The sequence below is a fragment of the Solanum verrucosum genome, unplaced genomic scaffold (assembly GCF_900185275.1).
Source record: "Solanum verrucosum unplaced genomic scaffold, falcon-dt-bn FXZP01000060.1, whole genome shotgun sequence".
NCBI lineage: Eukaryota > Viridiplantae > Streptophyta > Magnoliopsida > Solanales > Solanaceae > Solanum > Solanum verrucosum.
The window spans coordinates 6,485,692-6,509,781 of record NW_026020129.1 but is presented as its reverse complement, the minus strand read 5'-3'; the positions used below and the strand labels follow the sequence as shown (position 1 = coordinate 6,509,781).

The following is a 24,090-nucleotide window of genomic DNA, read 5'->3' as shown; positions in this document are numbered from 1 at the left end:
GTTCTTTTTGTTGAGATTCGATAGAGGTTTGTTTGCTTAAACATGAATTTATTTACATGTCATGAATAATGAATGTTTTCCAAAGTGACTTAGTGCCAAAGAATCCTAGAGATCTTTCCTAGGGTACATTGGTGGCAACAACAAGAAAACAAAAGCCTGAACAATGCAAAAGATATACCATCTTTCTTTTCTTAAATATCGAAAAGGACACCTTGAAATTCTGTATTTATTAAGTAGCAGGGCCAAAAGAGGTTGTATATACAGAGACACAGAACACATTATGTCAAAAATCTCTATAGTCTAACAATGGCACCTGGAATTGAAGAAGAGCATGTTGAGACACTTTCAATGAATGGCAATAAATGCAAGTCAAGAATTTCATATGATCTCAGGAAGAACAGCATGCACTTAACCATGACGATTTCGGAGATGTAATTCAAGATATTTCAGTGATTAGTCCTAATAATTGTATTTGGGACAATAATCAAGAACTTTAGGAAAATATCTGCCAAGCTATGGTGAAAGCAAGAGAAAAATGGGGATTCTTTAAGCTTATGGACCATGGGGTGCCTAGTGAGGTAGTTGAGAATTTTACCAGTCGCTTGCACGAGCTTTTTGATCTTCCCATGGAACAAAAGCTCAGAGGTGGCAAAACATCAAGCTTGCCATTGGGGTATTACGCCTAAAATCCCGAGTATGAGAAGAACTTATCTTGGGCTGAAATCTTGCAGCTACTGCAGTCACCTGAAATAGTTGTCCAATTCGCAAAAAAGGTCTATGATGACCAATACCACACATTTAGGTACACAAACAACAACCTATACTTCAATACATCCCTTAATGTGCGAGTTTGGTTCATTTTGATGGGCAAGGCACGGAGACGAATTCAAGATTTAAATTTGATCAATTCAACCTTTTAAGTTTTTATAAATGCTCCATATCAAAAATAGTTAGGATGAGCCCGGTACAGGAGGGTTGCATCCATCCCTAGCTAAGCACATACAAATTCTTTTTGATGAAGGATGGCGGTGAGATTTGAGATTTGAACTCAAGACCAGAATCTATAATTAATATCATGTTAAATTGTGTGACCAGCTCATCTAAGCTTAAGTTGTTAGAAAAAGTACACTTAAGTTTACAAAATTCTTACCAAAAATATGCTTGGCTACCTTTTTTTCAAACAAAAAAACCTTACCAAATATGTTGTTTTTAACTCTGATAAATTAAACAGCAACACAATGATAGAGTACATGGAAGAAATGGACAAGCTGGGAATGATTATAATGGAGATGTTGGCTCATGGATTAGGCCTTGCAGATGACTTCTTCAGCAAGAACTTTGAAGAAAAGGAGGTTACTATTTTTAGAATAAGCAGATATCCTCCTTGTCCTCTTCCAGAGAAGATTGTAGGAATAGGGATCCATTCAGACTCCCAAACATTAACCATATTGTATCAAGACCAGGTTGGTGGCATTCAAGTCCTCAAGGATGACAAACAATGGATTGGAGTTAGGCCACTTCCTAATTCATTTGTCATCAATATTGCTGACACCCTTGAGGTCATTCTCTCCTCCCTTTCTCAAAGGATCAAAAGAAGAAATCATAATTATTACTACTACATGATCAACTGCAATTTTCTTAATGCGTGTTTGGAATGACGAAAATCATTTTTCAAGAAACTGTTTCACTAGGGAGTCACTTGATGATGTTAGGTTACTAGATGATGTTCTCCCAGAAAAACACTTTCTATCAGAAGGGAAAATGAAATGGCTTGCCCTCACTTATGGATGGAACTTGGAAGTCAATACTACTTATGACTATCTCAGCTTTTAATGTCATATAACTTCTTCCAACCAACATTTAGACATTATTACCTATCTTTAGTACTCAAAAATTTCATCAGAAATGAGAAAACTATCTGACTTATGCCATACCACACACATGTTTTTTGTATACTGAGTAATTATACACCCTTATATTTCTAGCATGTTTGGACAAATGGAAGGTTAAAGAGTGTTATACACAGGGCAGTGGTGAATAAGGAGAAGCAGAGGCTATCAATTGCATATTTCATGAATCCAACAAGCAGTGCAACAATTGAATGCCCTCAACAGCTTATTGATTCAGTTTCTAATCCAAGAAAATATGTACCTTTTACGTGGGGTGAACTGCGGCACCTTCTTTTGACTACCAGGAGAGTTAGGGGCAAAACTGTTGCCATCAATAATTTCCTTATTTCTAGTTGAAACTTGAGAATCCTTCTTCGTTTAAAATCTCTCGTCGTGATTGGTAGCAAGATCCACTAATTTGGATGAGACTTCAACCTTGAATGCAAAAATACTTCTTGATAGCTTCTTTTTATCCTTCGAAGAGAATAAATGCAAAGTGACAGAAGAATACATGCTCAGCTCGTTTGGTTTAATAAACAAGCTCAAGTTCCAAACTGGAACTTGGTTTGATTAAGTAATTTACTTGAGCGCGATGGAGAACTTAGTTCATATTGAGCTCGACTCACTCATCTCGTTCTAAATGACCATAACTTTTCTAATATAGGAAAACATTGTTACATGCAAAAATAGCATAACCAATAGAACTTGCCTACCAGGTCAAAAAATGCATAAAAAATCTAAGGTAGCCAAGCTTTTGCTAACCATAAACAAGTTGAATAGAGCTTGTGAAAACTCGACTCATTCAATAACGAGCTAAGTCCACTTGTTAAATAAGCATACTGAGCTCAAACTTATATGACATGGTTTCATTTGTGAACATTACGGATTCAGTTGCAGCTCCACCATTATCATTGTTATTAGCTCAATGTGCATTACACAAGTAATGAAGTCACTTCATAAAAACAAATCGCCGTCTGTTTCTGAAGCAATTCTTAAATGACCATCACTAATACTACTTGACACTAATATAAAATAGGCACAAGTGATGCGAAATACAGAATACAAAAGTAGAAGCTACCACTATAAGATCCATAAAGGAAAAAAGGATCATCAAACCTTCGATAAACCTCTTCTGCTATCGATGCTCTAGAAATTGTAGCTACGGACAATTAAAAAATAGGTACAAGAGAGAGGCAAATAAAGCTTACGAGATTAGAAGCTTCGATAAGATTCTTAAAGAGAAGGATCATCCAAACCTCAACAACCACTTCTACTGGTTTCACACTGTTTTCCATGCATTCCATGATAATTCTGCATTTGAAGATTCCATATTGTCACTGCTGTCTTGATTAGAGGAGTAGTTGTACCTTATAAAGCACTTATTAGGGAATCAATGAAGTAAAGGTTCATGTTTTGTAATATCATCAGGAAGATCAGAACTAACAGAGAACTTCAACCATCTCTTATTCTCGATAAGCTTAAGACAAGGTTGCATCACCAAACCAATTGCAACGGCGGCAAGGCTTACAACCATGACTTTGAATGAAGACAAGGCCAAAACAACACATATGAGAATGGTTGGAGGTATACACAATAGGATGGCTCCAACAGTTCCCCCAGGTATCTTGAATGGCCGTGGTGCATGGGGGGACTTTATCCTTAACAATACAAATGCTATAAATTCCAAGATCATGCCAAAGCAATACAAGAAATTTTCTGCAGCTACTATCTCTTGAAAGCTCAGCCATGAAAGTAAAATCACACCACAAGCTGAGAAGAGGATCCCAAATAAAGGAGTTCCGTAACGAGATCTCTTAGAGAAGAACTCAGGCAGCAACCCCCTCTCTGCCATACCAAGTAACTGAAAAGAGTCGCTACTCATCTCGGCCACAAACATTCCCATATTTGATGTTGCAGCCGCCCCTTGAATCCAAACTCTGAGCCAGACTCCACCCAGTATTTTCGCAATATCAGAGAAATAGCCATCAGTCCACAAGTCACGCTCAAGAGGAACAGCTCCTGTACCAATTAACAACGGGAAAAAGTAGGACAGAACAACTAGAATAACAGCATAAAAGAGAGCCTTAGGTAGAGTCTTCTTTGGGTTATGTACTTCTCCAGCAAGAGTACTTATTGAGTCCCAGTAATTCAGATTCCAGAAGAGAGTATTCAGATACAAGTTCCAATCAACACTTTGTACATCTACCACTAACCATCTTGAAGGCCTTAATTTGGGAATCGAAATGAGACCCATAACCACAAAAGGAAGAATTGACAGTATACCAAGCGAAACAGCAACCCATCCTACAATAGTTAAGCCTCTGTAGTTCATGTAAGTAAGAACCACAGTAAGGGCCAAAACTGCTAGTACTCTAGGATGCCCGCCACCTAATGCAGGGATGGCTGATTTCAGATAATCCAAGAACAAAACAGGGTAAAGCGCATTGTCAATGACTCCACTCAACCATTTCATCCAACCTAGCTGAAAGCCCCAATAAGGACCTAAAGCCGATGAAACCCACACAACATAACCACCATTTTCAGGGAACATGGTGCCCATTTCAGCTGTAATCAATGCCTCGGGGACACTCCATATGAATGGGAAAACCAAGAACCCCAAAAGAGCAAGAAGAGGACCAGCTGCCCGCACAGTGTCCTCAACACCAAAAGGACCACCAGAAACCTCATAGAAAATGAGGAAAAGTAAAGGCAAGACTGAAACTTTCCTAGCATTATTTTCTCTGGGTGATGTAACCTCATTAATCCCTGCATACTCTCCATCATCGAACTCCCCCATTGGAATTGCAGTTTCTCTATGAGCAGAAAGCCCTCAATTTCTGCAATTCCCAACAAGTTTCAAGTTACAAAATCATCACAATTCTCAAGAATCACCACACACTAGCTAACTACATGAACAAAACACCAAAACAACAAACGATTTCTAACAATTGATAACATGGGTCGGCATAAAAATACAATTAAATTTACCAGAACAATCAAGAATGACAATTTCACATAATGGGTCGTCGTAATTTTTCAATACGTCGGCATAGAACAGCAAAAGATTCAAACTTGAACAATTTCAAAAAGAAAAAAGAAAACCCCACTACCTATTCACCATGCATCAGATCTTCTACCGCAGGCAGTATAATGAAAAAGAAAAAGAACAAAATGGAGATAGGTAAAGAGATTAAGACCTTGAAAGAAAGGCAATTCAATTGAGAAGTTACACCATTTTTGTAGCCCTTAAAAGTTAACGCCAAGCAGAAGCGTATAACTAATAGATCATAAGGTATCAGTCCCCAGTTTTTGCAGAAGGTTAAGAAGTGTCACTACTCTTGAGTTGTTTGGTAGCCAAGTAAAATAGGAGATTCCAAAATTAAGTTTGTAATTAAAATTATATAGTTTGCTTTTTTTTTTGGTTGAAGATATAAATTTAGTTTAGGATAAATTTATAAGTTTAATTCCTATTCCAAAATTAAGTTTGTAATTAAAATTATATAGTTTACTTTTTTTTTGGTTGAAGATATAAATTTAGTTTAGGATAAATTTATAACTTTAATTAAACAATATATAAATCCTTGTAGGTTTTGCCTTCTTTTTTAAAAAAAAAAGTGGTTACGTTTTCTATATTGTTTTTTTTATTTGAATTTGTTTTTCTTGAGTTGAGGGCTTTTCGCAAACAATATTTTTACTTGCACAAATAATGATAAGATTTACGTACAATCATACACTTTATCCTCTCAAACCCCATTGATGAGATTTCTTTTGATATGTTGATGTAGTTGTACTTGTTATTATTGAAGTTTATTTCATTCAATTTGATATTATTTCATCTCATCTCTCAGCCAAAATCTCAAAATTATAATCTTAGAATAACTTTACGAACCAAGTTTTCCCTTTGTAGAGGAATTAGGATGTGGACATAAGAATATTTATGACACAATCAACAATTTCTTCATCTATAATTAGTCCTTATTCTAGCTTCTTTAGGGGTTTACTTTTATGATAGCTCAACAGGTATATCATTTACATGTTTATGTATTTATAGCATAAGACTTTAAGCCTGCATTATTTACCTACCATCAATATATTGTATGATTCATCATGATCCGGTAACATGAGCAAAGGAAGGTTTCTTTCGTCTACGAGTATTTGTATGAAGAAAGGAGTATCGTATAAAGGGTTGGAAAGAAGACTTTTACTTAATTTCAAGTGGGTTAATGTGTATCTGTTCAAGCAGAGGCATGACATTATTTTAAAAAACCTACTTCAAATATATATAGATAATGTGTAATAACAAGTACAATTTTATTTTATTTTACTTTTATGCAAGAACATTACTTCATATACAAACTAAACAAGAAGAAAAAACAAACCAATTATCCTTTTGAGATGATTAATTAATTTTAAAACTTTATATAATTCATGATTTTTTCAATTATGGTCTAAAAACTTTGTTTGAACAAACCGAATATTTATATTTAAAAAAAAGCATTAGATCACAATTTAAGATAATTATAAATTATTAAAATGTTAAATGATATTTTAATACTTTGTCTATAAAATTAAAAAATAATTTAAAAATATTAAATTCAGCTCTAATATTATTCTAAAGACTAATTTGCTAAGACCTAAGTATATAAGTATAATTTCAAAAATAGAAATAAAAACTTAGGACCCAAAATGGAGATACTTACAAAACTCCAATCTAAACAAACATGTACAAGATTGGGCCAGGCTAGAATCCATGTATCTTGGACCAATTATCCAATTTAAGAACTTGGGCCCCGGAACTAAACGGGTAAAGAGTACAAATATTTCATAATTTAATTTAGGATCATTCGCACAAATATCTTATTTCGGAGTGGTATTTAAATTTAAATTATATCCCTCAAATTTATGTTCTTTAGTTTTTGTCGTTCAACAACTTAAGTAACAAAAGAGTGGTCGAAGATATTCCGATATTAAAATAAAAAAGAATGTGGAGCTTAAGTTTATATTTTTGCGGTGTAATATCTCAAAATTTAGATGGTAAAGATATAATAATTTTAGTTGTATTAAAGAATTTACTTTGAGCGAGGCGAAAGTACTAAACATACATACATATTAATCTTTATGAAAATCAACATTGATATTGTGTAATAAAGGAGATTAGTTTTGTGCACAATGTAATTTGCAAGACCTAGCTAAGTGCTAGAGACTGATCTAGGATTTTTAATTTATTGATTTTGATATACAAACCTTTTTTTTTATTTTGAACTCACTATTTCTAAAGATTATTCAAATTTTATGTCTTCTCCAACCATATAAACTATAAAAAGGGATAAATCAAAGAATTAAGTAAGTCAAAATGTAGTAAAGGCATATGAAATGAGAAGGCGCTTGCAATTGCAATAATAGCCATTCTCAAGTATTGTTTGATCTTTTCCTTCACTAATTAATGAGGCTAAGTCAAATTGATTTTATTATTTTTTCACTTTTATTTACAATATATTTTTATATTTAAAGCACGATTTTATTTCGGTAGAGATAAAAAAAAATCAATTGTTAAGCTCTTAAACCGACTCCACGAAAAGCTATTGAAACTCTTTTTCTCAAAAAATGGAAGAAAAATTTGGCATCTATCGTTTACTTTTCTACCAAGTAACTTTAAATAATCAAAGTTTGTACAAAGAAAAATCAACTTAAATTGGTTTAGATCAAATTAAAGGTAACATATATGCATGAAAGTTTGGTCGCCTTCAGGGGCGGAGCTACTCAGCGGAAGGGGGTTCGACCGAATCCACTAACTTTTCCGTAGACTCTAGATTTATATTAAAATATGAAGTATAATGTGTATATATATATATTTCCTGCGAACCCATAAACACACTGAAACGTTTGGCCCAGTGGTCGCTGAGCACCCAGCGAGATTGTTCACCCCTGCAGAATGTTTCTACTCACATTCAAAAAGTTTAACTCAATTTTTTTTTCTCCAAAAGTTAGGGTTCTAACTTTTAGTGTTGATCCAATTGCTGCTATCCAACATCTGGCCTCTGGTGTGTACTCTTGTCTCTCCCTTTTCATTTGTTTCCTTATTCATTTTTAGTGAATTAAATACTTGTAATTTTTCATTAATTTGATGATTGTTACTTTAGGTTAAGATCGTTGTTCTTTTTAAAAATTTAGAACCCACTGATATGAAATCCTGGCTCTGCCTCTGATCGCCTCATACTTAATTATCTTTTTCTTTTATTCCACAAATCAAATGAACTCTTTTACTTTGTTGACTTTATTTTTGTGAAATAATCAACTTAGATTCTTCAAGATGGAAAAAACAAATTAGACGTTGCAAACTTGCAATAAAATTCATCTTGCAAATGTAATAAGGGAGGTTAGATTCGTGCACAATGGTCCAACAGTATGCAAGACCGCTAGAGACTGATCTAAGCCTTTTAGTTTATTGATTTGAATCACAAACTATTTTATTTATCGATTTTGCTACCAATATCAGTTGCTTTGATCCTGTTGTACATAGTGACGGAACTATATGCACCTTGAAATAACGTAAATATTATTTTTTGAATCATCTTGCTTTCTTCGCATGGATAATTTTTATTCTTGTTTTGTTATGTATTGTCATTATATATGTGCGAACTCACAAGAAAAATATGTTACATAAATAAACAAAGGAACATGATAACGAAGCTACATGGTGCATTCCAAGAAATTTCACAAAAAATAAAGGTATAGATATAACTAACATGGACGGCCTATAGTTTGAAGCAGCCAGTGACAATGAACATGAATTTGCAACATCTTTGTTAAGATATACTCTCGTCGTCTCACATTATCTGTTGTGTTTCTCTTTTACACTTCTCTTAAAAACATATTAATTATAAGACACTCAATTGTGTCTTAAGATAAATACATCCTCATTAAATATTTACTATATTGAGGTGTTTGTGGTCTACTCAAGAAATAATTACTAGTAAGGATAAAATTATAAAAAATAATTAATTTTGTTTTGAATTTATAAATTAACAATAATTTGAGAAAACTATTTTTGAAAATCACGATAGATAATTTGAGATAGTGAAAATATTTTTGAAGTCTATATATTTAAGATGAGATTGGTTAGAATAAGATTATTCTAGAAGTTGAAATTACAACATCCCAAGTATTTGTTGAATCGTATACGTTTTGACTTGTAGAAATATATGGCGTGGCAAATGACATGTCTAGCTTGATGTCATCATCCATTAAGTTTCTTCTTTTCTCCAAAATAGTGGAGGTCGATATCATAATATCTATCGTATACTCTCTCCCAATTTAATTATGTGATACATTTCAAATTTTGAGATTTAAACATGTCTATTTTTTATCATAATTTTTCATATATTTTTTAAATATTTTTAGTGAAGCATCCGAAGCATAACTGCACACTCACACGATCTTTGTCGAGAGATAGGATCATTCGGTGGAGAGTCGAGGCATGAAAAAACTTATCTATGATCTGCTTATTTCCAAGTACATATTATCATCCGTTGCGTTATCCACCGTCTCTGCGGCCGCCAAAAGCCTACCCTCTCTCGGATATTGAGTGGAGGGGAACATGTGGCTGGATTGAATCTTTCGCGATGGAAATGCACTCTTCCCCCAACTTTCCAACATAGGGGGCTAGCTTGCTTCCACTGGTGGCGGGCGGGCGAAGGGTCCAAAGGACACGTAGCCGAATTGTCAATTATATAATACTATTTTTTACGTAGTTTATAAATATATAAATTTTATTTTTAAAAAAATTGAAGATTCCATGAGCAACTTCTCAATCAAACTTAAACTATTTGACTATCAAAAAATGAAATGTATCACATAAATTGAGACAGAGAAAGTAATATCTAATTTTAAGTTATGTGGGGTAGAATGTTTATAGTTTAAAGTTCATGAAGAGTTTGATATTCTATTTTTTTTAATTTTAATTGCAAATAATTTTTATTGTAACCAATCTCATTTCTTATCAAAGATATTCTTTTTTCTGTTGAAAAGATTTGTTTGTGTAAATTGAGAATTGAAAATGAGTTAATTTTTTATCAATTTTTATCTCCATATTAATTAATTGGCCTAAAATAATCACATGGCAGTACTCACTCGGTTTTTAGTAAAATGTGAGAAGAGTATATTTTGAATCAAAATAAACAATATAGCTAATTAATTAAAGTAGATATAATTTATGTACTTAATAAGTCCTAACTTTGCAGCTTTTAGCTAGCGTTTGGCCATAAATTTCCAAATATTCTTGGCAAATATTATTTGGGTAAAAATTTGGGTGAAATTTCACCATGTGTTTGGCCATAGTATTTGGGAAATATATTTCACTTTTTTAGAAAAATATGATTTATACCCATAAGTTTTAAAAACTATCAAAACTAATCATAAATTTGTATTACAAGTCAATTGGATCTTCGTTACAACAAATAACAAGTAGTGTTCATGACACTAGAGCAATGTGATAGTTTGGAGTGAGTGCAACAAGCATCATTTCATACATCGTGAAGTAGACAAAAACACATGACTTTGTTACCATGACCCGATTGTTCATCATTTTCATCAATAATCATATCATCACTGAATATTTCATCACTACTTTGGTGTTCACGTAAAAAATTATGTAATATAACGTAAACATTACTATGGAGGGTGTTTTTGTAAAAGATAAAAGTTTGGTGTAAAATTTTAATTTTCAAAAGATCCCAAATAATGAGATTTGGCCCAAATACTAGAAAAAACTAGTATTTGGGAATTTGGGATATTTGCCAAATAATGGCAAATTATATGGACAAACATTATTTGCCAAATTTTTCCTCAAATATTATTTGGGAAATCTATGGCCAAACGGGCCCTTAGTGTCTCGTTATCTGTAAACATAAATAAATTATATGTTTAACATGTACACAAGCAGAATAATATTATTTTCCTCCATCTTTATTTATAGAATATACTTTATGAAATCTACTAAACCAGAGGGATTTTGTATGACACATATATAACAGACGCGTCTCATATATATTATTAAGAAAAAACAATTAAAACAGGTGGTCTATTTTACTGGCTTTCTTCTCACTTTCTTTCTTCATTAATCTAATTCCAACTATATAGGGCCCAATTGACTATATAGTATAATATAATCATACGTGTTTTTTACACGTAAAAGTTTTCAATATACATGTTAATATAATAATATAATATAATTTTTTTTCTGTCTCTAACGTGTGACACGCTGGATAGTGTTAAATATATATATAGCATGGCCATAATATAATAAATATTTAAATTTTTGTCGCTTTGTATGAATTATAATATCGCCATGTGTACTTCTCGAACCTAATAACGCCAAAGTACACATGACATATTAATAAAAAAAAATAAAGTTTATAAGAAGCATATATTAATGAGCTAGAGACAGAACTTGTATGTGATTATATAATTAAATATTTTATTAGAAGTTGATGATATATAAGAAATAAAGACAAATTAGGATAAAAAATACTAAACATATATGCATGGAAATGGAAATGGAAATGGAAATGGAAATGGAAAATTAAGAAAATTTAAAAGTAAATAATTACTTGATGTATAAATTGACCATTCTAACCACTTCAATTATGTTGTTGGTGAGAAGCTGTTATGATTAAATTTTGTGTATAATGAAAAAAAAATGAAAATTAGGATTTTTTCAATTGAATTTCCATCATTTTTGATTTTATATATTATCGGTTCAGTTTATTGGTTTTCAATTTTTAAATATGTTAAACCAATAACCAAATCAATAAGAGATTTTTTATCAGTTTTCGGTTTATCGGTTTGATCCTTAACGGTTCGGTTTTCAGTTTAACCAATAAGAAATTACTTATAAAATAAATATATGACTTCTCTAATAAATTTGACGCAACAACACAATAATGTAATGAAAAAACTATACAAGTGTAACACAAGATAAATTAAGAGGAATAATGTTCTTACTTTAGATTTTGACGTTTTGTATAATGTGAAGCTGTGAACTAAAGGTCACTTTGAAGTGTGAACTGAAGGCTAAAGGCTAAAGATAATAACTAGTAACGTATTGAGATTAATATATAATATTTATGTACAAGTAAATGTAGTAAATTACTAGTCTTAATGGGTTATCGGTTTACCCAATAACTCAATATTGAAAACCAATACTGAACCGATAACCCGATAATTTTTTTTATAAGACCATTAAAAAATCGTTAATCCAATAACCCAATAACAATAAACCAATAACACTTTTTTGGTTCAGTTTTTGCACACCCCTATATATATTCTACTATATTATAAAAGAGAGTTTAGACCCAAGTATAATATATAATATTCAAGATTGGGACTTTTCCCAATCTTGAATATTATATATTATACTTGTAGGACTTTTAAAATTCTATTTTATACCCAAGTATAATATATAATATTCAAGATCGGGACTTTCTTAAATATTATATATGGGCATAAACTCCCTTTTTATTATTATTTTTTCTACTATATTATAAAAGAGAGTTTAGGCCAAGTATAATATATAATATTCAAGATTGGGACTTTTCCCAATCTTGAATATTATATATTATACTTGTGGGACTTTTAAAATTCTATTTTATACCCAAGTATAATATATAATATTCAAGATTGAGACTTTCTTGAATATTATATATTATATTTATTATATAGTAGTTTCTACTATATTATAAAAGAGAGTTTAGACCCAAGTATAATATATAATTTTCAAGATTGGGACTTTTCCCAATCTTGAATATTATATATTATACCTGTGGGACTTTTAAAATTCTATTTTATACCCAAGTATAATATATAATATTCAAGATTGGGACTTTCTTGAATATTATATATGGGCATAAACTCCCCCTTTTTTTTTTTTTTTAGTACAAATAAAAGAGAGTTTAGGCCCAAGTATAATATATAATATTCAAGATTGGGACTTTTCCCAATCTTGAATATTATATATTATACTTGTGAGACTTTTAAAATTCTATTTTATACCCAAGTATAATATATAATATTCAAGATTGAGACTTTCTTGAATATTATATATTATATTTATTATATAGTAGAACTTGGGCATAAACTTCCTTTTAAAATAATATAGAATATATATATATATATCTCACAAATGGAAAAGTCCCAATCAAGGAAGTAACATATATCATTTACAAATGACTTTAAAAACTTTAAAATATTTTAAAGCTATATAATAAAATAGGTTGACTCTTAGAATTCTATCAGGCTCACATATATTGGGACAAAAAAAATAACACATATCATTTTAATATTACCAAAAAAGTATTATAAATAATAATAATTAACAACTTAAAATATCTGAAAGACATTTTAAAAGGGTTAATTTTGTAATTTTATCCATATCACATAAATTAGGACAAAGTGACCAGTAATGTACATTATTCAAAGTTACATAAAAATATTATAAATCACAATAATTAATAACTTCAAACATTTTAAAAAATAATATGAAAATTTGGATGACTCTCCAAATTTCATTTGTGTCACATAAATTGAGACAACAAAAATAACATATATTGGGTCCATTTTAATTTATTTGTCTTATTTTTTTTATATTTAAAAATTGCATAAAAATACTATAAATCATAATAATTGACAACATAAAATATGTTTTGAAAAAAAATACAAAAAATTCCACTGATTCTTGAAGTGAATCTATCGTAAAAATACTATAAATCATGATAATTGACAACATAAAATATTTCAAAAATGTTGTATGTGGGTAGTCTTATTATGCCTTAAATAGCGTCAAAGAAAGTACAGGTTTGTGATAAAAAAAACTTATTCCTTTATCCACGCAAACAATCGCTTCAAAAACTCGGTTATTAGCCCTAAAATATACCATTTATATTATTGGACCCGTGCATATTATCTAGTATATATAAGAAATTGGAGCTCTAAAATGCTCTTTATTACTTATTGGTATGATTACAACAACAATTAACTTATTGCAGTCGGAGGCAAAATAAAATTTTTAATTTTATGGGTTCTGAATTTTATAATGACAATTTTAAGTGAAAATTTTGAACTGTAAATCCAATTTTGTACATATTTTATGAATTTATTAATACAAATTTAATACATTAAGCAAAATCTATTGAATTCGACTGAATACTCATGCGAGCTACTAGATTCAGACTTCCGGCCTACTTGCAACAAATCTTATAGAATAATTAATTAATCTAAATACTTTACTGCGAGAAAGCCTCAAAAGAACAAGCATAATGTCCCATCGCGAGAACTTTAGAAGTGTTACACTTTTGAAAGCCAACTAATAAAATGATTTTGTGCCCTAGCTAGATGATCGAGATCTTTTTCTCAAGTTCCTAAAGATTTTGGGTTCGAGTTTTGATCGTTAGAATTTTATGAAAGTGTTTTTTTTTTTAAATGAATTTTATGATAATATAAATCTAAATTAATCGATTCTCAACGATATACAATAACTAGTGAAAAAACTTTTAAAAAAAAATGTGTGCGTTCATTTTGTTTCTTATTGACACTTAAAAGTAATGAAAAATACCCAAAAAGTGTTCCATTTAATTAGTGGATGAGGTGACAAGATTATGTTATGACAATATATATGTGCCATCATTTCTATCCACTAATTAAAATTGCTCCACTATTGATTTACACTAAAGTTAATGGACGCTATACATCCTCAGCTCATTGTCCCCTCTTACCCCACAAACTTTTTCTATTTTCAGTTTTCACTACATGATAATAGAGTTAAGATTTACATATATTTTATTCTTTTTAAATATTATTTGTGAAATTAAATTCAAATATGTGGTTATTAGTGTATGATACGTGTAACAATGTATTCACGCTTAGCCTTCATAATTCATATGCCATAAATCAATCATTTTGAAGAAAAAAAAATACTTCATAATTCATCTGCCAAAATCTTATCTTAATTAAGTTTATACTATATTATATAGCAGTTTGCAATTAATAATAATAATAGCAATAACAATAATATTAAGCAGTAATACATATATATCACTTGGCAACTTGCTTTAACTTAAAGCTTCTATCCCCAAAACCCATTAAATAAAGTTGCATTATTATATTGAACAACCTCCTAAAATGATCACTTGCTTGCGCGTTTTTTTAAAGAGAAAAATTCTATTATTGGCGTATGATTTGAAAGTCGATGAATAAAAAAATCACTACTCCAACTTTCACGTGCGATTTTGCATTTAATAATATCAACACTCTTTGTAATATGCCTTTTAAAATATTTCAATGCTTCATCATAAGAAAGATATGTCTCTTAATTAGAGCTGTCAATATGGGCTGACCCCCTCTATTTGGGTTAACCTATACAGGCTTTGAAATTTGACGGGTCAGATTGGACTAGCTTATTTTTGTGATGGGCTAGAAAATGGTCTGCCCAGCCCACAAGTACGTGGGCTACGGGCTTTGCCAGGCCAACCATCTTTTCTTAAAATTATATTTTTTATAATTTTTAAAATTAAATTATAATTTTAAAATATTATCATAAATATCGACAAGACAATATTACATGGTGTTCGTGTTACTACTTATTAATCAAATTCACAAATAAATTTATCTTTATAATATTTATTAAGTTTGATTTCAAGTAAAAGCATAAATAGCTAAATAGAAATATTAACCTAATTGTTTTCCAATGATCATAATAAAACACCAAAACTATGACAATATTCCATAGGCTACGGCCTATGTAGTGATTCCCTAGAAATTTTATTTTATGTAGTACATATTTTATAAAAATAATTTGTATTTAAATTGTAATATTTCAAATTCTAAACAGATTTTGAGTTTAAACTCTTGTTATTTTTAATACTCTATTTTATTTTTATTTGGCCCACGGGCTGGCCCTATCCATATTTTTCAAGCCTTACAAATCGGCAGACTTATTCAGGCCGGGCTAAAAAGCCATTTTCTAAAATGGACTCCAAAAATCATAGCCCAATCCTATCAAATCACGGGTTAGGTCAAGCCGGCCCAACGGGCCTAGCCCATATTGACAGCTCTACTATTAATCATAACTATTCATAATCATAAAGTCTAAGTTACCTTTTATCTCCCCCTTAACCATCTTAGTTAATCAACACTTTCACTAATCAAAATAATAAAGATAAGTATTAAAGAAAATATATAATTTTGATGATGGGTGGTTGTGAGATTCATGATATTCAAAACCTTGTTGTCTGCTCTAATATCATACTAAAAAAATTGACATTATTGAGCCTACTGAACTACAAAAGTAAAATAAAAATTGTCTAATAATATATAAGAAGACTAGAAAATATGTATCTTACAATATTTTAAAATTATAGATTCAAAACAACTTATATTTGAGATTGAAATCTGAATAACACTCTATAGAATTTTATGGAGATTTACAAACTTTATAAAACTCTATCGCGTGAAATAAAAATGTTATTTTTCTTATAAAACTCTATCGTGTGAAATAAAAGTGTTATTTTTCTTATAAATAATAATAGAAACCAAGTGATGGACATATACTCAACCTCTCCACTTTTCCAACACAAAGTGGGAAAAAAAAGGTGTACAATTTTTTTAAAGAAATAATTTTAAAAGTCAACCTCAAACTCTTAATAAGTCTCATTTGCGTGCAATCTCTTCCCTATTTAGTGAAAAGATATGATGAAGGCACAAAAAAGTGCTAGTGGGAATCTTTTTTTTATATGTTATTTGGGGCACTTCTCTTCTCTTCTTTTTTTTTTTTTTTTTTTTTTTTGGCATTTTAAGTGAACATTATAGATTTTTTTTTTCACTTTCTCAACAAGAATGATTATGATTTATGAAGGGTCATTTCTTGGAGCACTTGCTTGAACCAAAAGATATGTCCACTAAAGCATTCAATTCTGTAGTGCTTTGCCAAGGAGATGTATATGTAATATATTGATGGAAACCTTACATAAAGATTTTTTATTTGTGTGGCCAATATGTATTTTTTTTATTTACAAAAGTAAAAACGTGAAAAATGCAAATAGTAGAGTACTTTTCATATGTGAAAAACTTCCATATATGTAATATAATAAAATGTTTAGCATTTCCGCCCATGAAATTGACTTCACGAAAATGCAAGATCCACCAACAAGTCTTGCCGACCCTTAAAAAATAATTTTGAGATAATTTGCGATAAAATTTAAGTTATATACATTGTCAGTATAAGAAATCTTTACACTATTAGATAACATTTACTTGTGTCTTGTTATAACAAACAATCTGACTTATTTTCAAAATTATAAACATCATATTTAAAAAGGCTTACCTGTAACTTTATTTTGTGACTAATTACAATATTGTTGTTAATGTATCGTGAAATCTCAATAATAGAGCAATAGATGAAGATTATATATATCTAGGAAGATAAATATCGATATAATCATTATCGACCTCGTGTTAATTAGCATATGTAATTGGAGCAACATGATGAGCAACTTGTAGTTCATAAATGTTAGATAAAATGCACACTTTTGCTACCATAGAGAAAGAATAATGAGTATTTTCATTGATTTTAATTTTTATACGTACACAATAATGGAATCACTCGTACCATTTTGTGGGACTATACTAGATATATTGTTATTGTATATTTTTATACATATGATGTAACTATGATTTTTATTTTATTGGTTCTGAATCATAATTCTCTTTACGTACTGTGTTATACATAGAACATATTAATTTTTTAAAGACAAATGCATGATTTTGAGTCAAGGTCATTGAATTCTTCCGAACCCATTATTGTAACTTGTAACCAAGGTTCCACCCCACTATCGATCAAGATATTAAAAGATAACTATTGATAACCGTCCATAGATGTGTGATTATTTTTTAAAATAGTGCACGTCATTTTTGCAAGAATCTGTTAGAGTACGTGTTCATTTTATAAAGAAGCAGCGTATTTAGTTAGCAGACTCAATAGTTTCAAATAAGTACGTAGATATATAAAGTGCTATTGGACCAGAAATATACAACTTTCAAAATATAAGACCATCTTTTTGTACATCGAAGCTCAATGGAAGCAACATTATATTATAAAGTTAGAGCAAAATATATAGAGTTTAACAAATAAAAAAAAAAGGAGAGAAAGATGGAAGTAACCTATATAAAAGGATATTAAACCATGCATGTAGTACTTTATTGCCTAAATTTGCAGCCATTTTACTAAAATAATTGACTTGAATCATTTTGAAATTCTATTCCTATAACTTGTAGTAATTAAAGATTTTTCAAGATTCAAATGTTTTACTTCATCAACTCCTTCAAGGATTTGTTTCTCCATGACCATCACAATGCTTATCCTCTTCAACTATGACTTTGACATGCACAAAACTAATACTATGACAACATATATGATAGTATTCGTCAACATAGACAAAACTGGATTTGAAACATATGAATTCGAAATTTTAGTATACAAAGTTTGAATTAAAGCTATATAGTATTGAATTCAACTGAACCAGAAACTTAATTAATATATCCTAATTCTGTCGACTCTGCATGTTGAACACACAAAATATCTAAAATCACAAAGAAAACTCTACATCTTTTTGTTGGAGAAAATGAAATTGCTTTGAATTGTTGTATTTCCTCTTTGGCTTGGTGAAGCTTCCTTGACAGATGGAAAAAAAGGCATGACAAAGAGGTTGGAAAATTAATACTGGAGACATAACAATGACTTAAAAATATCATTTTCTCTCCTTATAACTAGTCGCAAATTCTATATTTTAGATCAAAAGTCTCAAATATTATATTCCGTAATTTATTATCGATGGATTCAGGTGAACCCCTCAATACTCTCTAGATACGTCCCTATGCATATGAATGTGTTTCTTTTTTAGGAACCATATTTATTTATTTATTCATTTAAAAGAAAAGGGCAGTCCATTTATGAACAGAAAACAAAATTCTTGAATCTATTATTTTGTCAAATCGAAGTTATTGATTATGAAGTGTGAATAAGAAAAGTCGATAAAATAAATTGCAGTCACTAGTCAACATATCAAGGGCAAATTTGACATTTAAATGTCAAAAACAAACAAACTGGTAAAACCTGAAAGGTTATTTTAGTCTAATTACAACGTGACCGTGTAAGCAGACTTTTCGGACATAAAATTCAAGCTCTTAATCAGAGTAGTCAATTAATTAACTTTTTTTTCCCACAATTACCCCTCTTATTAGCCGCATTTCAATTAATCCTATATGATATTTCCGTAAATATAACGAAAACTATACCCCTCGAACCCCAATTCTTGAAATATTATCCTCTATATATACCCTTTACACCATCTTAGTTCCAACTAACAGCTTCTTCTTCCTCCCATAACTCAATTGACTTTTTCTCTCTCTAAATCATACAAATTTCTTCCTCTTTGTCTCTCTATAAAATCAAAAAATGCAGGTGGCAGCAACACTTCCGGCGACCGGTGTCCATTTTTTTTCGACACGGCGAGCCAGTTTCAAATGTAATGGCTATTCATCACCATTGAAACCAATAACTAGAGCTAGTTCAATAAATGCACAAAGTTTAACAACAATTGCACCAGTAACAACAACTACAGAGATGACGAAAATACATCTCTCAAATCTTGAAAAGCTTTTGCAAAAGGAGGCGAAACCGGAGCCGGTAATTCAAAAACAGGGGAAAACAGGGGAAAATAGAGGAAAACAGGGGAAAAAAACAGAGGAAAACAGGGGAAGGAACTTGTTAGAAGGGCTAAATTTGTCTAGAATTTGGCCTGAAATGAAAGCAGCTGAAGAAATGTCACCAAGGCATTTGATTAGGTTACATAGAATGTTGTCATCGAAATCAATGGAGTATTCTCCAAGGAACAATCTTGGTAGTAGGTGGAAGGAGTATCATGGTTGTAAAGATTGGTTAGGACTTCTTGATCCATTGGACGAAAATCTCCGGCGAGAATTAGTCCGGTATGGGGAGTTTATTCAGGCGGCTTACCATTGTTTCCACTCCGACCCCGCCACGTCAGCAAATGATAACGCTCACGTGGCGAGGGACGTGTCGTTGCCTGATAGGTCATACAAGGTGACTAAGAGTCTTTACACCACGTCATCCATTGGACTTCCTAAGTGGGTGGATGACGTGGCACCCGACCTCGGGTGGATGACCCAGAGGTCGAGTTGGATCGGGTACGTCGCGGTATGCGACGATAAAGCCGAGATCCAACGTATGGGGAGGAGGGATATTGTCATCGCGTTGCGGGGAACTGCAACGTGTCTTGAGTGGGGGGAAAATCTCCGCGATGTGCTCGTTCAAATGCCGGGAGAAAATGAATTAGTTGACGCACAACCTAAAGTAGAATGTGGATTTTTGAGCTTGTACAAAACAGGTGGAGCTAAAATCCCAAGCTTAGCTGAATCTGTTGTAAATGAAGTGAAAAGACTAATTGAAATGTACAAAGGGGAGTCACTAAGTATAACAGTAACAGGACATAGTCTTGGTGCTGCATTGGCTTTACTAGTAGCAGATGACATAAGTACATGTTCACCAAATGCTCCACCAGTCGCAGTTTTTTCCTTTGGTGGCCCTCGAGTAGGCAACAAAGGTTTCGTGAATCGTCTGGAGTCCAAAAACGTTAAGGTGTTACGTATCGTGAACAAGCAAGACGTGATCACTAAAGTTCCAGGGATGTTTGTGAGCGAAGCAATAGACAAGAAACTAAGAGACACCGGAGCCTCGGGGGTGTTGAACTTGCTTGACAATAGCATGCCATGGGCTTATTCACATGTTGGCACAGAATTGAGAGTTGACACAACAAAGTCTCCATTTTTGAAACCTGATGCAGATGTTGCATGTTGTCATGACTTGGAAGCATATTTGCATTTGGTGGATGGATATTTGGGATCAAATGAATCATTTAGACCAAATGCTAAGAGGAGTCTAGCTAAGTTGTTAAATGAACAAGGTGCTAATATTAAGAAATTGTACAAGGGTAAAGATTTGAGTAATCTCAATCTTAATAGAGAATTTATTTTTTCTAGGCCTAGTTGTTTGCCTAGTCCTAGTGTTTTGCCTAGTCCTTCATCTTGAGTTTATTGGGATGAAAGAATATATATGCTTCTTGTACAAATTTAAGAAGTATATGTTATCTATTTGTATAATTACTATTCCTTAGTTCTCTTCTTTTTTTCTTCTTTTGATGACATTAGACATAGCAAGAAAGGTCTAAAATCTGGAAGATTATCACACAAGTTGCATATGAAAATGGATTAAGAACAAAGAATGCAAGAAATGAAGAGATTCAATAGTTATTTTGCCCACTTAGCAAAGAGAAACAAGTATAATGGAGTATTTTTATTTTTTTTGGTTTCTTATCTCGTGTCCGGAGCCCATTAGAGCCTAACCTAAATGCAGATCGCATACTGCAAGACACATTCGAGATTGACACTCCAAACATGATTTTCTCCATACCCAAGACTCAAACTCAAGACCTCTGATTAGGAGTGAAACAGTCTCACAATTACATCAAAAACCCATGTTGGTTATAATGGAGTATTATTGACAAACGAGTGGAACCACTCAAAGTAATAAGTTTTTCTGACTCATTACACGGGATTATGTTGTTTTACCTAAAGATATAGTTATAAAATATTAATTTGATTTAAATACTACAATATTAATGATGGTGGAATTTATTAATACACATTCTTGAAAAAAAAGTCAACAAATTAATAATGTACAAAACAAGCAGGGGGTGGACCCACCCTTGGCAGGGAGGTATCAAGCGACACCCCTTTGTCGAAAAATTACATTGTATATAGAAGTCAAATTTTGGTTTTTTTTTTAAAATAAATAAATAAATAAAAATAATAATAATAAAATAAAAATAAAAATATATATATATATAAGTATTGACATCTCTTGACACAAGTGGAAGGTTTTGTCTAGTAGTTAAGATGTTGCAAAAAAAATCAGTTAAAAGTTATATCATGTTGGGTGTAATCACCTCCCCCTCCCCCTCCCCCCTCCCTTTTTTTTTTTCTTCTTTGACCTATTTCTACTTCTTTTCTCTTGTTGTAGCCAACCTCTCACACCTCCTCACTAGCTAGCGAATCCTCACACTTTTTTTTTCACATGTCTTAACCATCTCAACCTCGCTTCTTCTATCATGTCCGCCACAAAAGGATCATGTCCGCCACAAAAGGGCACTCCCACCTTATCCTGTGTAACTTGATTCTTAGTTATCTCTCTTTTAATATGCTCATACATTCATTTGAGTATTCTTAATTCTCATCTCTACTACTTTCATCTTCTAAACATGGACATTCTTGATTGATCAACATTCAACCACATATAATAGTGATGCCCACGATAGATCATTGACCTTTTGAACATCCACAGTCTAATAATGTGTTCCCTATTGCATAGATTTAATTACAATATGATTGATTGACTGTCACTTTATTAATTAATTAATTAACTAACATCAACGCCCACTAGTTTAATGAGCACTTAATCCAAGTACTAGATCCAAATAATTGGTTGGTGTCACCTTCAACGTGTACAAACTAACGCTTATTCAACCTGCTCATAGCTAAATGTCTTTTAGTTTTAAATTCTAAACTAGCCACGTTATAAATATATAATTATTGATAGGATTGTTGTTAAACATTTGATGCTTACGTTTCCTAATAAATTATTTTTATATATATAAGAATAACAAAACTTGAACAAATTGTATATATAAATATGTCTATCGAAAATAATATATTTACCTTCATAAAAATAGGAGTAAGTTTACATATACATTGTCTTATTTAGATCGTACTTATGAAATTACACAAAATGTTGGCATTACAATTTTGTGTTTTGTTGGAACCCCCGGGACAATCCACAATCTCTGCCTTTCTAATGAGCACTTTGTGATAACCTACTCATTGTGCAATAGCTCGCAAGCAACACCTGAGATATAAATCGCACTAGGCAAGTCTCATGTGATGAGCTCATGATTGAATAGCAAACGAGAACTAGATTCAATTTCAGATCTCCCCACATCAAAGATTCACCTCTCTGTCACTCAACCATGTCCTTGGCGAGGCTGATATTATTATTATTGTTAAGAAATTGTATATATCGTTAAAAAAAAATGTGTATAGTTGTAGAATGGGCATAATATACGGCGCCCACCGTGCATGTATAAACTCATCAATTAATACTTGAAAAGACAAAAAATAAAATAAAATGTGGTTGTACTTGCTGTAAAGATCATGATTTTGAAATTATATTTTAAACACCAAGTAGTATCAAATAATTAAAAAATGAACTATGGGATCCATGTGTGCATTTTTATTAATTCTCTACATCATAAACTAATGAAATTTATTGAGACACATGCCTAAATAATTAAGTCTTGTAGGTGTAGATCCAAAAAGTATTTGAGCTAATAACCGGGTCATTTGCACAATGCCCTTATTTTGAGTTGTTTTTAATTTTTGCTCCTTAAAATTATTGGTCTTTAATTTTTATTTTTTTGAGTTTGAAATAATAAAGATAGAAAATGTCCTTGATAACGAAAAATAAAATAAAAAAGAAAATTTGCAAGACATAAGTAAGTTATGCTCAAAAGAAATTAATCTTAAGAACTTTAGTGACCCAAGTTATGCCTCAAGACATAAATTTAATGGTCAACTTATGACACGGGGCAACATAAGTTATGACTTAAGAAATAAGTTCTCTAAAAATCTTGTCTTGCAAATAAGAAATTAGGCCTTAAGGCAAAACATTTTCTAATAAGTTTAGTCTGTGAGATTAGTTGTGCCTAGTGAATTTAGGTCATAGTCAAGGGTACAATAATCTAATTTTTTAAAAATTAAATTAGAGAATATTAAAAAGATTAAAACCAAAAATCTGAATGGCAAAAATTAAAGACCACCCTAAGGACAATTTGTGAAAAACTTGAAAATAGCCATGCATTAAAATGGATAATATTTGGTGGGCTAAGAGAAGGCCTACAAGAGAAGCCCATTTGAAGAAAATAAATACTTAGAATTCTAAGATTTGATTGATATTCCAAATTTTTTCATATTTCGTTACTCAAAATATTTTTAAAGAATATTTTTTCCACTCAAGGGGGTC

At 31.4% G+C, this 24,090-nt stretch overlaps 2 protein-coding genes and 1 pseudogene across 3 annotated transcripts; 2 read left to right on the top strand and 1 right to left on the bottom strand.

The window, feature by feature from the left end:
- The first annotated feature begins 306 nt into the window (after positions 1–306).
- Positions 307–2,362, top strand: LOC125826392 (gibberellin 20 oxidase 3-like; annotated as a pseudogene).
- A 299-nt stretch (positions 2,363–2,661) lies between these two features.
- On the bottom strand, positions 2,662–5,244 carry LOC125826383 (probable polyamine transporter At1g31830). Of its 2 annotated transcripts, none has more exons than XM_049505692.1 (2): positions 5,087–5,244; positions 2,662–4,726 (listed from the first exon to the last, which is right to left on the bottom strand). In XM_049505692.1, exon 2 carries the CDS (start codon positions 4,684–4,686, stop codon positions 3,280–3,282), a length of 1,407 nt encoding a protein of 468 aa, XP_049361649.1. In that variant the 5' UTR covers positions 4,687–4,726; positions 5,087–5,244; the 3' UTR covers positions 2,662–3,279. The 2 variants fall into 2 exon arrangements, with proteins under 2 accessions (XP_049361649.1, XP_049361650.1); XM_049505693.1 differs by having other exon boundaries at positions 5,000–5,217.
- Positions 5,245–19,319: 14,075 nt separating this feature from the next.
- LOC125826380 (phospholipase A1-Ibeta2, chloroplastic-like) lies at positions 19,320–21,099 on the top strand. Its single transcript, XM_049505688.1, has one exon. It carries the CDS (start codon positions 19,393–19,395, stop codon positions 21,043–21,045), a length of 1,653 nt encoding a protein of 550 aa, XP_049361645.1. The 5' UTR covers positions 19,320–19,392; the 3' UTR covers positions 21,046–21,099.
- The last annotated feature ends 2,991 nt before the right edge of the window (positions 21,100–24,090 follow it).

Coding starts and splice junctions, on each gene's coding strand:
- LOC125826383 (XM_049505692.1), bottom strand. CDS start 4,686: ATGGGGGAGTTCGATGATGGAGAGTATGCAGGGATTAATGAGGTTACA.
- LOC125826380 (XM_049505688.1), top strand. CDS start 19,393: ATGCAGGTGGCAGCAACACTTCCGGCGACCGGTGTCCATTTTTTTTCG.